Below are 15630 nucleotides of genomic sequence, written 5' to 3'. Positions count from 1 at the left end.
TTTATTTGATAGATATAGCATTTGTGTTCTCATACTAAAAGTTGTGTTGTTTTTTTAAATTCTGAAAAAATAAGTTAAGGTCAATTCTGAATATAATGGTAGGATAGAACAGAACAAGGCAATTAAAAATATTGTGGCCATCTATTTTTTTCTTAGTGTTTTTTCTGTTAGTTAATAGAGGAAATAAATGGATAGTGTTTTAGGTATAATAAAATATTGATAAAAAACCTCTATGTATTTATATATAAGAAAATGACTGGTATACCAACAGTCAAAAGAAAAAGATTTTGAAGCAACAGATAAGAATCCCAGCAGTTGTCTTTATGTTCCATTCCAAAGTTACTCTTCTTTCAGAGTCCAGTCTTGGAGGTAATCCAATCACGATAAGCAGTCACTCGAGTATAGACACCTGGCTTATTCTTTTTAGCACATCCATCACCCCAGCTTACTATTCCAACAAGGTGCCAGATATTTCTAGAATCAGGGTAAACTAGTGGTCCACCAGAATCATTCTAGAAAAATAAAAGGCGGGGGGAGAGAATGTTTCTTATCCTGTACAAGAATTTCCTTTTCCCTCTCTTCTGGAGTTATCAATAGTCCTCCAGCATTGAAAACAATCCACCTTCTTTAGGCTTAGAAACTCTGGAACTCTTGGGCTTTTCTTTTTTTTTTAATATATTTTATTGATTTTTTACAGAGAGGAAGGGAGAGGGATAGAGAGCTAGAAACATCGATGAGAGAGAAACATCGACCAGCTGCCTCCTGCACACCCCCCACCGGGGATGTGCCCGCAACCAATGTACATGCCCTTGACCGGAATCGAACCTGGGACCCTTCAGTCCGCAGACCGATGCTCTATCCACTGAGCCAAACCGGTTTTGGCATCTTGGGCTTTTCAATAGTGTGGTGATTGGGAGGGGGTGGGGTGGGGAAGGGCATACAAGAGATAAATGGTGACGGAAAATATGAAATAAAATAAAAATAAACAAAACCCATGGAAACTCCAAACCAGAATCTATTGTCTACAGCTGCCAAATGAAGGATTGGACAGACTAGAAATTGACTTTATGATGAGTCCAGCTTTGACTCTGGAGAAAGCGACTCAGCTGCTCCATGAAGCCGTGTGCACATGCTAAGTTTCCTGCTGCATCTCTGGATAAGGAAGAGGCAGCATTGTAGATCTGTAGATTGCCCAGGAAATAGGACCAAATCTATTTTGGCAGGTAGGTGAGCAGTTAGGAGCCAGCGGTTATCATCTGTGGGGATTCCTAGACTGAAAACTCCATGAGGGCAGGGATTGTGTTCACCACTGCATCCCCAGCATCTAGGCTTGTGTCTGGTATATAAATGGGGGCAATCAATACTCATTTTATGGATTGAAATAAGAAGGTACTCTGTAGAAATCATTAACACAGATAAACATTTTGTGGTAATAAAAACTGCCACTTAATTAGTACTTTGGGAGAAAATGATTTGATGATGTATCTAGACGTACCTGACAGGCATCAGTTTTTCCTGACAGAAATCCAGCACATAGCATGTTATCGGTCACTAAGCCAGATAATGCATGTGGAGCATTGCAAACTTTGTTATCGATAATCTTCACCAAGGCCTCTTGAAGGATATTTGGAAGGGGACCTAAAGGCAACAAATTCTACATAATAAAGGGATCTTAACTTTGCCTGTTGAGATAAAGAATATCTATAAAATAAAGCAGAGTTTTTTGGTGACCAGGAGCCAGGCCAGTCCCAGGCTAGATTGGTCTCTTTCCAATGTTTATTATAGCTGGCTGCCTCACACAATTACAATTTTTCCAATTCTCAAATATCTCTCATTCCCAGATGCTTTGTAAGAGAGTTAAATAAGTAACTGGTTCCAGCAATTTGTTATTCTTTTCAGTATATTTACTAATTGGTTAATTGCATGAGAAACTGATTGATTAGTTGATCATTTAAATAATTATTCCCACGAAGCTATTATGTTTTTAGAGAAAAACTTACCATTCATATAAAGTGTTCCCCATCCTGTAACTACAACACTGTCATTGTCTGCGAGCTTCATTTTGGCTTCAGGAAGACAAATTCTACGGACGTACTTTGAGAAAGAGACTTCTTTAGCAAGCTGCACCAGGGCAATGTCATCGTGGACCGCAGGCCCGCTAAAATTTTCATGAGAAATAATGCTTTGGACTTTCAGTGTCAGATATGGTCTATTTAATACAGTTCCAAAGTTGACGGTCCAATCTTTTGAATTGTTTTTTCTGGAAGACACAATTCAACGAAAATACATTCAACTTCTGTGCCACAACACTGTTCCTAGTGGTCGGTGTAAGGCATGAGATTCCCATATAACACTGCGAATCACTTGTTTTTATTTTTTTTTAAATGCCTTTGATTTGCAGATGTTATAAATGCTGTAGTCACATAAAAATACTGCTAAGGACTATTAGAGCTGTCAGCCTTCTGCAAATCATCCTAACTACAGTCACTGATGTCTCCTCCTTGTACTTCAGCCCCATCCATGTTCTGAACATTTGACTTAGGTCAGAATCATCCTAGCAGCCTCAGCGCATGGGGTCCAGAATCACTCACTGCCAAACAGCCTGGATTTCTACAGCCATTGGAGGCTCTAATGCCACTTGTTCTCACCCAATCATCCTATTATGTTTACCAAATCAATGCATTTTCGCTTCTAATTTAGATTTTATGACTCATTTCTCAAGTTCTCACTGAAGCTCTTCCTCAATTTAGGACCTAATATCTTGTTTAACTATTTTCAGTTTCCCTCGAAAGATTAGATACTTCATGTATTTTTGTTGTTGTTGTAAGGTTTCAAGACCTTCATGTAACAGTGACACACTTCAATCCTTCCACTACTCTGAAAGCTTCTGGGACTCCACATGCTTCACAGCTATGTTTGAAACCTCATTCCCTTAGACTCAGCCCAGGCTCCACCTCCAGAGATTTATATTAAAAGGTTTAGTGTGATGCTTAAGGATCTACACTTTTGAAGTCTCCATGGTCCATAGTCCATGGACTATTTTTTGAAAATCATATCAGAGGGACAAATCTTATGACATGCTTTGTAAGAGAGTTAAATAAGTAAGCATTTATCATTTAGAGATGCCCCCAATCAATACAAATTTTCAAAGCATATTTTCTAATGCTTTTATTTCACAAAATCGTCTCTACTTCAAGTTACTCTTTTTGTTTGTTATCCACAGAATATGACTTGTGTTATTCCATCTCAATACATTTGAAGAAGACTGTTTTCTCAGCCAAATACACATATTATTCTTTTTCATACACCCACCCGTATTAATCAATTCTTATAGCTGTAGGAGCCAGATCAAATTTTATATCTTCACTAGAGGCCTGGTGCATGGATTCGTGCACTGGTGGGGTCCCTCAGCCTGGCCTGCACCCTCTCCCAATTCAGGACCCCTCAGGGGAAGTCAGACTGCTGGTTTCGGCCTGATCCCTGCAGGCCAGGTGGGGATCAGGCCGAAACTGGCAGTTCGATATTCCCCAAGGGATGTAGTAGTGCCCGAAGCGGCAGGAGGCTGGGGAAGAGCCTGAGCCTCTGCCGGGCGCCCCCACTTATCCCAGCCTCGCTGCGCCTGCTGCCACTGCAGCTCAGTAAGCTTGCTGAGCGGCGCTCCCACTGTGGCAGCGCACTGACCACCAGGGGGGCAGCTCCTGTGTTGAGCGTCTGCTCCCTGGTGATCAGTGCTCGTCATAGCGACTGGTCAACCATTTAACCGGTCAACCAGTTGAGCAGTCGACCAGTTGCTTAGGGAGGAAGGGAGGGATAGATAGATAGATAGATAGATAGATAGATAGATAGATAGATAGATAGATAGGTATCTCAGTTGGATATGCTGTCTTTATTCATCAAATTTCCATAGCTCTTACTCATATTGTAGACAAGACATTTACTATGCTCTGTGGTCTTATACCCTGAATATATCATATTTAAAATTCTTTAACTAGATTGTAAACCCCTGAAGAGCAAAAATAAAGGGAAAAGTAAGCACCTAGTAACTGGAGTCAGACATACCTGAGTTCACATTCAATTTCTGATATTTAAAAGCTATATGATCTTGGCCAATTTATGTCACTATTTCTGAACCCCAGTTTTCTCATCTTCAAATAAGTTTAAGTATACCTTTTGTGCAGAATTATTGTTATGATGAAGTAAAATAACGTAAGTAAAGTACTTACTGTCAGTCCCAAGTAGCTCTTTGGGAAATGAGAATTATTTCCATTCACTTTTTCTTTATCAAATTTAAATAACCTGCTACCCTTTAATTTTGCAGGTACTTGTAAATGTATATGTCCTTGATAAATGTTCACAAATTTAGTTTAACCCCCACAAACTACCAAAAATAAGCCAGCACCCAGAATCCTACCTATAGTCAGACTTTCTACTTACTTAGTGAAGCAATGAGCTGCAGATAGTAGCCACCTGCTGCTGATCAGAGATGCTCCACAGTGGTGTTGGCCCTTCCACTGCATACTGGCCTGCCACGGCCATGCCCCCGTCTGGGCATTTACCCCATTCACGATTCGGTTGTCTGCTCTGATACTATTGACCAGTTGTCTCCCACAACCTGAGGAAAGGATTTATTTATACAAAAGCAGGTATCTTTGATAATGCTTCATAAGATATGTATCTTAAAACATGACTTGAAATCCTTTAGCGATTGTCCAGCATCTCCTAAGCGATGCTGTTTCTTTCCTGCTGTTATCAGGTACCCACTCCATCTTGGTTTGGGTGACTTTTACATATTCTCTTTTCCAGTCTCAAGCATCCTTCAACCACTGACTTTTATTGCCTCTATTTGTTATCATTCTCATTTCTCCAAGAAACTTTCAAACTTTTTGAAAGAGGAGACTGTTTCATTAATGTCTGCATCTTGCATAGCATATGCAGTGCTACCTATAAGGCCCCATATGGACAACAGATACTCCAAAAATATCCATTGAGTGTATGAATGCAGGGTTAATTCTTGGGGGCAACATGATACTATAAAGTTTATTTATTTAAAGGGTACAGAACTACTTGTCATCAATACTAAATATATTTGATACAGCCTAGTTGTTTATTTTCTTATTATCCTAAGTTGTTGTTTTTTTCCTTCAGTCTATCTTATTTTAACTTACTCAGAATGATATTCTTAACTCATAATTCAATTCTTTGGAGTCAGTTTTTATTTCATCCTCTTGGACAAATGCTTACAAAGTTAAAATTCATATGCCAGTGTTGTTCAAAAAGAAATCCAGATACATATCTAATATATCCAATAATTTTGAAAGACTACTATGGATTTCCATATGATGTACTTCAAGATCCTTTTTAGGGAAAAAAATGGAGAAATATTTGTGAATGTGTTAAGTTTACAATAAAGTTTCTAAACTTACATTTGTTGGTAAGCATTTCAGCATTAGCCTTGCTGATTTCTGAAATTTAAAAGACATAAAATTGATAAAATATCACTGAGCATTTATCTTAGATCTAGGACATAAAGGCTAAGTTTTCTACCCCAATTATGACCAACATTTAAATATTCAGAATATTTTATGTATTATCAGCCCCTTTCACTCTTACTTGTTATATTTTGACCATCTCTTCACATCTCTACCAGGCATAGGAAAAGGAAAAAGGAAATAAAAACAAAGCTCTCAATTTTATAATAGTTGTAAAATATTTAGTGCAGTAAAGAGCTGACATTCTTACTAAAAATGGGGCTGGGCATTATCTTTAAATTTCTTTCTTTATGATCATTCTTATTACTCTGAAATACTCAGAATTATCTATATTATAAAGAAAAAGGTCCAATTAAAATTATATTTTACTAGAGATGAATCCATGCACCAGGCCTCTAGTATGCATATAAGATCTTTGGTTAATCCCGCCCTCCCCCCATCCCCCTTCCCTCTGAGATTCATCAGTCTATTCCATGTTTCCATGCCTGTGGTTTCTGCTTCTGCATTGAGCATCTACCCCCTGGTGGTCAGTGTGTGTCATAACTACCAGCCAGTTGGCCAGTTGCTTAGGCTTTTATATATATATATATATATATATATATATATATATATATATATATACTAGAGGCCTGGATTTGTGCACGGGTGAGGTCCCTCAGCCTGGCCTACACCCTCTCGCAATCCAGGACCCTTCAGGGGATGTAACAGTGCTGAAGCAGCTGGCGGCCGGGGAGGAGTCCCAGCTGTGGCCAGGCGCAGCTCTGCTGCTGCTCATCCCAGCCCTGATGTGCCTGCCACTGCCACCACTCAGTAGCACTGCTGCAGAGGTGGGAGAGGCTCCCACTACCGCAGTTGCACTCAACAGCCATGAGCCCAGCTTCTGGCTGAGCAGCGCTCTCACTGTGGAGTGCACTGATCACCAGAGGGAAGCTCCTGTGTTGAGCGTCTGCCCCCTGGTGGTCAGTGTGCATTATAGTGACCAGTTCACTGGTCATTCTGGTTGTTCGGTCATAATGGTCTCTTAGGCTTTTATATATATAGACTAGTGGCCCGGTGCAGAAATTCGTGCATGGGGGGGGGGGGGGGGGGCAGGAAGGTGTTCCTCAGCCTGGCCTGCACCCTCTCCAATCTGGGACCCCTCGAAGGATGTCCTACTGCTGGTTTACAGGGATCAGACCTAAATCGGCAGTCAGACATCCCTCTCACAATCTGGGACTGCTGATTCTAGCCGCTCACCTGCCTGCCTGCCTGATTGCCCCTAACCACTCTGCCTGCTGGCCTGCTCGCCCCCAACTGCCCCCCGCCACCAGCCTACTCGCCCCCAAATGCCCCCCCCCGCTGCCAGACTGATCATCCCCAACTGCCCCCCTGCTGGTCTGCTCGCCCCCACCTTCCCTCCCCACTGGCCTGCTCACCCCCAACTGCCCCCCCCTGCTGTCCTGATCACCTCCAACTGACCCCCACTGATGGTCTGCTCACCCCCAACTAGCCCCCCTGCTGGTCTGCTTACCCCCAATGGCCCCTGCCATCCCATCCAGCCTGATCACCCCTGGCAACTCAAGGTCCCAGACCCTCCTTTTTTTCTTTTTCTTTTTTTTTTTTTAGCACCTCCTTGAGCGGAGGCCAGGGCCTGCTGGAAACAAGTATCTAGGATTTATTTATCTTCTATAATTGAAACTTTGTAGCCTTGAGCAGAGGCCAGGGCCGGCCAGGGCGGGCGGGAAGCTTGGTTTCCTCCATTGCCGGGGCAACCCAAGCCTCCTGCTTGCTCCAGCTCTGTGGCTAGCACCATCTTGGTTGGGTTAATTTGCATATTCACTCCTGATTGGCTGGTGGGCATGGCTTGTGGGTATAGTGGAGTGATGGTTAATTTGCATGTTTCTTTTTTATTAGTGTAGATTGGATCTGTCTTGCTCTTTGGGATCATCTCATTACTAAGACTAAATTCTGAAATTTTAAGAATTTAACTTTTCAGGTCTCTTTTCCACTGGGAAGAGACTTAAGAGAGAAAGAGAAGAGTAAGGAACTAAAGGAAGGCACACGAGAAAGTGCTGACTGAATTCCTGGGGCACAGAAGCAGTAGCTAGTGCAGCTGTCTTTCCCAACATCTCCCCACAGAGAATTGTATCACTCCTTCGAGAAGTTCTAGTTTAAACTCACTTCTCATCAGTAGCCCATTGGTGGTAGAGTCTATATTCTGAGTGAATGGAGCTATAATAGGCAGCTGTCAGCCTTCATAGCTTTCAAGGGTACTCAGATAAACTGTCAGTCTGGAAGAACCACAAAACTGGACTCCGTAACCACATGCTTATCACCTTATAGACCCTCAAACAATACAAGTGAGAGTTTCAAGACCTTTGCAGGACCTTGAAATCTTTACAAACTTCACTTTCTGTACTGGAGCAAATTCCTATCATTTTTTTCTTTAATGCTATTATTCCCATTCTTCCTCAAGAAGCAACAAAAACTTCCTATTCCATCATCATTCTTCTCATTACAGTCTTTGCACTGAATGATTTAAAAAATCTTAAATCTTATTCCTCTAATGGGATCCTGACAAGAGAGGGTAGGGGGGAATAATGCTTCAATTAGGTCCCTTCACTACCTTTTCAGACATTGACAATAGACCCTTCCAAACTTGCATGCTACAGTTTAACCTTCATTTCAATCACTCTTCAGACATAATTCTATGGCACTGACCCTTCTACTAACAATGCATTGTAGAAGTGCCAGACTTTGGGAAGCATATTTTTTCTAAACAAATTCCAGAAACTCCTGTTTTTTGTTGTTGTTTTTTTCTCATACCCTTTTTCTTTATTAGTCCATAAGCCCAGGTAATAGAAAATAATGGAAATAAATGAAATACCTGTAAGTTTAATGGAATCCGGAACTGCATTCCAGGTCACCATGTTGTCTTTCAACAGCTGAAGTAAGACAGCTTTGATTGCAGGCTTCATGATCCCCCTCTTTGCTGGAGGAAACTTGAATGTCAGCTGCAACTGCACCCTTGAACCATTGGGATAAGGGCTAGAAACAGCAGAAATGTTTTAGTTGTTGCTTCTTGAGTTTTTAGATGTTTTGTGAACACATTGAACTTCCCACATTTTAATTACCATATTTTCTTTACATATATTAGAGAACAATAGATAGAAATTGTCCTAGTTTGTTTAAAGTGCAACGGTCCCGAAAATATTCTAATGGGTTCAGAGGTATTGTGCATGGAGGAAGATGTGAACCACAAACTAGAAATCAGAATACAGGGTGGGACAAAAGTAGGTTTACACTTGTTCATATGGAAAATAATATGATAACTAATAAATAATGATATGATAATAAGCTCTGTATTTCACCTACTCACAACTGTGAACCTACTTTTGCCTCACCCTGTATTTTAAACACATCAGAGGAACTGAGTACCAGCCAATAAATGATTAACATGAGATTTTATTATAACACAGTAAAACACACACACATGTTCTCATATAGGTGTTTTCTAATAACTTAAATTTAGAATAAGAGGTAAGTGAGAGCTTAATGTCGAGCTGGGAAGCATTCAAACGATAGCTTCCAAAATATATTCAAGAACCAGTACTAAGCTCCTTTTTATAGTTTCTTTACATATCTGCCCCATGAGAAATCTGTATCATGAGAAATCTCAGAAAGATAGCTCCAAAGCATAAAGATAATCTCCATTATTTATACATTCAGTACATTCTCTTTATTCATCAGAAAAGGAAATTAATTCATTTGGAAGACTTTCAAACCAAAAGCCATGCTAATCACAAATTTAAAAAAACAACTATATTTTCAAATAATTATGGTCAATGGAAGACCTTTAAAGGTTTTTGTTTATCTGTAGGTAGTTGTTTGGTTGTTTGGCATTTGGTAATCTGGATTTTTTTTGTTTTGTTTTGTTTTGGAAGTTCAGAAATCTCTGGAATAGATATTGACAATTACCAAAATACAAGTGCTGTCTACATCCCCTATGCTCCATGCTACCCTCCTCCCCGTACCACTTCTTCCACCCTCAAATACACTTCAAAGACATATTTAGACCAATGCTATCTTAAATGATTCACTTTGCTCCACGGTTATTACAGTAATGGTAATACTAAAGATTATTTTAGGAAAGGCATGCCAGATGGATATGGATGAAAGAAGAGGTGGCTCATATATGGATAGCAAAACAATCAAGTTGGAATCCTTGTTTTCTATAGTTACAATTATCTTTTATCATAGAAGTCAGTTAGACCTGATTGCCACAAACTACCTTGTAATTCCCCTTTAGGTATAAGATTACAGATTTGTACAGAACAGTTCCTACTGTGAACAGAAATTTGTTAAATACAATGATACCTTAATTTATGGGCAACTCTTCCTTCCTTCCTTCCTTCCTTCCTTCCTTCCTTCCTTCCTTCCTTCCTTCCTTCCTTCCTTCCTTCCTCCCTCCCTCCCTCCCTCCCTCCCTTCCTTCCTTCCTTCCTTCCTTCCTTCCTTCCTTCCTTCCTTCCTTCCTTCCTTCCTTCCTTCCTTTTTTCTTTCTCCTTTCTTCTCTCTCTTTTTCTCTCTTATGTTGTTATTATGTAAAACTAGGGCTAATGTTACATATCACCTAAATCCCTTTCCATAATATCTTGAATAAATTGGCACTTACAGAAGTTTGATGACCTGAGAGTTGACATATTCTTTGTATATGCTAGAATTTTGAAATTCATCATGCATCTGCCAGGAGAAAAAAATAAAAGAGCCACCATGTCTATTTTAATCAAACTTATGATGAAATTAATAAAGTAAATCACCGACTTACCTTAGTCTCAATATCTTTGCTCAGATCTTTGCTAACTTGTGAGGCTGCATTTTCACAGCTATCATTGTATGTGACTCCAGAAATATGAAAATCCCCTTGGTAATGGTAAATCTTTCCTGTGAAATAGAGAAATACTCAAAGAATTTTAAAATAGAAATTGACTTCAAGTCCCACCATATCTTTATGTCAAAATTAATACTCAACCTAATTTTAGAAATAATCATAGGGATGAAGAAGAGGAGGGAAACGGAGGGAAATTAATATTCACTTATTCTAGAAATAGCAACTACCCAGCATTAATAAAGTGATCCCCCTCCTTTCTTCATAAGATAATAGATATCATGTTCCTTAGAATCCTCCTCAAAATATTAATATTGGCAGCTAATAGCAATTTACCCAAGTATGCACTAGAGATGCAATGTATTTTTCATGTATAATCTAAATTCTTAGCTTAGTTATTACCCAGTTAATCTTCCTAAGTACCTGTGATACAAGAAACATTACAAACATCTACCTTCACTTTCTGGATTATCTATAGTCACTTTCACCCTTTCTTATGCCCCATTGACTGTTGGCCTTCTTTCCACTCCTTGAAGTCATTCCTTTAGGACTTCATGCTGCCTTTGCACTTCCCTATGGCATCTGGTGGCTGGTGCCTGGCATATGTCATCAGTTTCACATTCCCCATATTTTCCTGTTCCCAAATGTAAACTGCTTCACCTGATATAGTAGGCCACCATAATTTAAAACATGACAAGCCTACAGGTAGTTCTTCCAGGTCATATATGTACTTTCAAAAATAGGAACTAATAGGAAATGGTACCATATTTTGATTAGGGATAAGCCATTCACATATTCTGAGAACAATTGTGCTTTTGAGCAACCTTAAAAAGCACCACATAGTCTCTAAGGAATGCTGATAGACTTTAAAAAATGTGATCACTTGAGCTGTAATAATTCATTGTCCTGGAAGTCAGAAATATCATTTCAACCTAAAATAAAAATAGTTTCCTTTTTTTATAGCTTCCTCTTTTTTCTTATGGCAACCAGTATATATGAAAAGCAAATGCCAGTTCCTGTCTAAGAAGTTATCTAAGGTCATTCTGAAAAGAGTAAAGTATATAAAGTTAGATAAACTAGTTCAATTTGTTAAATACAAGGTGACACAAATTGGCTGTCACCCAGCATATCACTTCAGCCCTCTGGAATATTTTCCACTAATAACAAAGACTAGATTACAAAATATAAACTCCAACACCCTTTTTTAACTACCATTTCATAATTTTAATCTGTAACATGTATCACAAAACAGAACAGCAAATAACTAGAATCTTTAACACTGTTGCATTCAGTATGCTGAACTTGGGTATTTGAGGCTGCACAGATTAATCTGTCAATACCAGAACTGAGCCACAAAGAGTAGGGATCTCTATAGTTTGAGGTATATTTACTAAAAGACATAACTCAACTACAAACCTACTACACAAGTTCCTTTATTTACAATGAATATTAGCATCAAAGTATTGAATATTTCAATCTTGCCATATTCCCATAGTTGATGATATAACGTACACAATGGATCAAGGAGGCATCTAATTCAAATTTTTTTAATAAATTTCATGGAAAAGTATTATATTGAAATAAAACACTAATAAATAATAAATTTTACCAAAATAAATTTAATATTTATGTCGTTTCTTGATAATTCCTAAGTAAAAGGAGATTTAGTAGTAAGGGTGAAAATTGAAAATAGTTAATACTGACCGACTGCCAGAAAATGAACAAGAAGACCAATAGTTATTCCCACGATTGCCGCCACTCCAAGAAAAATAAGGATTGTCATATATAGTGGCCAAGATCTTCTCTGGGATGATATGCCGTACCTATGAAAGGAGAAAAATGGCTCAAATCAGATGATAGACATTCTAAATCTACCTGTCTTTCCCCCAACTCATACAACATGATTTATAATATAGGCATTAGGTCTGATTGTATTTTTCTAAACTATAGCCACATCATGAACAAGGACATATATATGTTTATAAAAAAATACATAATATAACCAATTATAAGTTTTAATTAAATGTGGAAGGAAACATCATGATGTCAACTGCAGTTATCCCTGCTATGAGATCTTGGATAGATAATTTTTTGTCTACTTTTTCTTTAACTTTATTTTTCTAATATTTCTATAAATATTCAATATTGGGCAGATTAAGTATTCCCTATGACTATGAGCATCTTTCTTTTTGTTCTAATGCCTGAAGGACCAACTGCTTTTTAGGTAGAGGAGATTTGGGGGTTGGGGGGAGTTACACTTTTTTAAAACACTACCTTAAGCCACAACTGTGTAACTGCACCTGTCTTATTTCCTCTATGCTCTGTTCTCTATTCTTAATCCTTCCTCTTCCTTACATTGATGACTTGCTAAATTCATGTTTACAAGAACCATAATCTCTTCAGCAAAACTCCCCACTGTATATAACTTTCATGCTGGAATACTATTGTTTAATCTCGTACTCAGAGCAAAATGCTATTCTGGCACAGTCTCTCATACTAAATGAATCACACTTAAAGAGAAATATAAAATTAAAGTAATTAATAACTATATTTTAAATCCTACTAATATCTGAGAATATTTTATTTTAATGAGTAGAAGTTCACTGTGATAGTGAGATCTCAAATTTGTTTTGGATTAGCCAGTAGACTGGTAGTTTAGTCTTTCTGAGAAACGCATATCAGTTTGAAGAACTCAAACATTATGTAGCCTAAATAGTGATTCTAAAGTTGCTGAGATGGTTTCTATAAAAATAATCACTACATAACATCTTATAAAATGTTTTTCTATGAAAGCTCTTTTAGATGATCTGAAATGCCCTGTTAGATGTTCTAAAGAAAGATTATTGACTATAGCGCTTATATGGCTCCCCCCAATATGGATTTCTTCCTGTCATAAACAATTAAGGAGAGTCTTTGATATCTAAAAGATCACAGTAGTTTATGATTTATTCAACCCTTCCTTAAGTAAATGTGATGCATGGGCTTTAAGAATGCCTTATTATTTTGAATAATACCAGAAACCATTAAAATGATGTTCTAAATACAAACAAAAATAAAATGTCCATTCATGGAACAGTTTACTCTTTTGTCTGCCAAATTAATTTTAGCCACAGTTTTTTTTTTCTTTTTTAATGTAAGGATTTGTATTCCATAATGAACCCCTCATTGAATAAAGAGAATAGGTTAAAATTAATCTTCAATGAATTTAACCAACTTCATATACTTAACTGGACTATCATTGCCTCAATTTTGGATTGAATCTACTTCAAGTAAAGGCTCATTGCTATTCTGACGTAATCAACTATTCACCTTAATCAAATTACAATAATAATATTCATACAAATGGTAATAAATACATTATTCAATTTTAAACCATCAATCTCACTATAATTTATCCCATAGTCCATACCAGATATAGTTTTCTAGATTAGATTTCCTCATAACCATATTCTGATATTGCATTATCAGTTTGACTGCAAAGCATAATGAACTAGTCTTCATTTATTAGACCTTCAGTTATAGACCATTTGAATTAGATGCATCTAAGTTGTTATATAGTGAAGAGAGTTAGCACAAGATTCCAGTGCAAAATTTCCTAAATTTTATAAAGATAAACCTTTTATTTTATTTTATTTTATTTTATTTTATTTTATTTTTATTTCTTTTTTGTTGTAGAGGACTTTAAATCACTAAGGAGAAAATTTTGAATAAGGAACAGAGAAATTAATGACCAAATGAGTTGAATGGCCTCCTTTTCCAGGAAAATATTACAGGAACTCTACACAAACAGAATATCCTAGAAAGGAATCTCATTTAAATATTTAGGAAGTTTTGAGGACCCCTAGAAGTTTGCCAGATACTAATTCATGATGAGTTTTGTAAAGTACATTATTCTAAAAATCTATAAAGACATTCATAGTTCTAAATTATTTCTATAAAAACATTTTTATGTTATAAAATTGATTTCAATTCTATTACTAGAGAACAAAAATGAAAGTGTTCTTATGGGTGGTTATTAAAAAAAAAAAAAGTGAGCAAAATTTTGTTGCAATCTGATTCTTTTTTCCAACTTTCGGAAACTTTCCTAGAGACTTTACAAGGCCTTTAGACCTCAGAAACAATAGCATGTTTCTTGACAGTGACCGGAAAAAAATCTGAATTATAGAAAGCAACCAATTAGCAAGAAGTTAGAAGATACCTTGTTGTTACTTGTTAGGTTTCACAGACTTAATTTCCCAAATAAAATCCTATTTACCTGTACATTATGTCCTGGTTGTTGCGTTGGTGTCAGGGACAATGGTGGTGACGATGATGGCAATGATGATAATGGTAACAAAAATAAGGATCTTCTTGTGTAGCTCTAAAGGTGATCGAGGTGTCACAGGTTTATGTGCTACATCCAGTGTTGGTTGGTTGGTTTTTATGGGTTGGGTGAAATGTAAAGAACAAATAAGATGAAACTTGTCTGATCAGGGTTAAAGACTGTCATATTTCTATAGTTTCAAGATAGGAGTCATCCAGGGAATGACAAACTTCCTTGACTTGGCCATTTAGAAAAAAATAATAATAGCTTAGTCTTAGATTAGTCACCTAAAAGTTACACCCAAGGAGCAGCTTTGTGGTAAATTGGAATAATCCTAAATCTGTTTGACCAATTCCATTCTAGTGGCTTCTTCCTCAATTCAAACCAACTACAACTTCATAGGAGTTTCTGACAAATGACTTTTCACAAGGCATGAATTTCAGTATAACTACTATTACCATCATTCTGATGTAAATGAAATTCTACTTCATTCTGGTTTGCATTTGTTTTTCCCTAATTACCATTGAGAATAATGATCATTTCAAATAATATCATGGGGGAGGCAGAGAGAGGGGAGGCTGGGTTTTCTCTTCTGAGATGCCTGTTCATAAATTTAGCTTATTTTTTTTCTATTGTTTGTTGATGTTTTCTTATGGATAAATGTGAGATTTCTATAATATACTCAATATTGTGGTTCTGCATGTAAGGTGTTTGGAAGTCCCTTCTCTTCCCTAACAAGTACAAAGTTCAATCAACCACATTCCCACAATAAATATTAAAGTAAAATTTCTTTGGGCTCCTCCATGGGGGAGGAAAAAGGAACCATTCTGAAATATTACAGAGCACTCTATTCTTTTTAACAAGGCCTGCCATCAGGAGTAACTAATTAACCAGAGCCTAACCTTCTGGGGCCGTGGTCGGCAAACTGCGGCTCGCAAGCCACATGCGGCTCTTTGGCCCCTTGAGTGTGG

General features: G+C 37.6%; 1 protein-coding gene across 1 annotated transcript; it reads right to left on the bottom strand.

Annotated features, from left to right (window-relative positions):
- Positions 1-350: 350 nt before the first annotated feature.
- Positions 351-14619, bottom strand: LOC307094009 (transmembrane protease serine 11B-like; the record flags this gene model as incomplete). The annotated part of the gene is made up of 10 exons (XM_079762423.1): positions 351-512; positions 1496-1638; positions 2001-2260; positions 4435-4612; positions 5424-5462; positions 8356-8516; positions 10144-10211; positions 10297-10412; positions 12061-12179; positions 14612-14619. The coding sequence occupies 10 exons, from the start codon at positions 14617-14619 to the stop codon at positions 351-353; spliced, it is 1254 nt and encodes a 417-aa protein (XP_079618549.1).
- Positions 14620-15630: the final 1011 nt, after the last annotated feature.

Source organism: Cnephaeus nilssonii, assembly GCF_951640355.1.
Source record: "Cnephaeus nilssonii genome assembly, chromosome: 1".
Taxonomy (NCBI): Eukaryota; Metazoa; Chordata; class Mammalia; order Chiroptera; family Vespertilionidae; genus Cnephaeus; species Cnephaeus nilssonii.
Note: the sequence above shows the minus strand (reverse complement) of the source record. Positions and strands in the feature narration are given on the sequence as shown.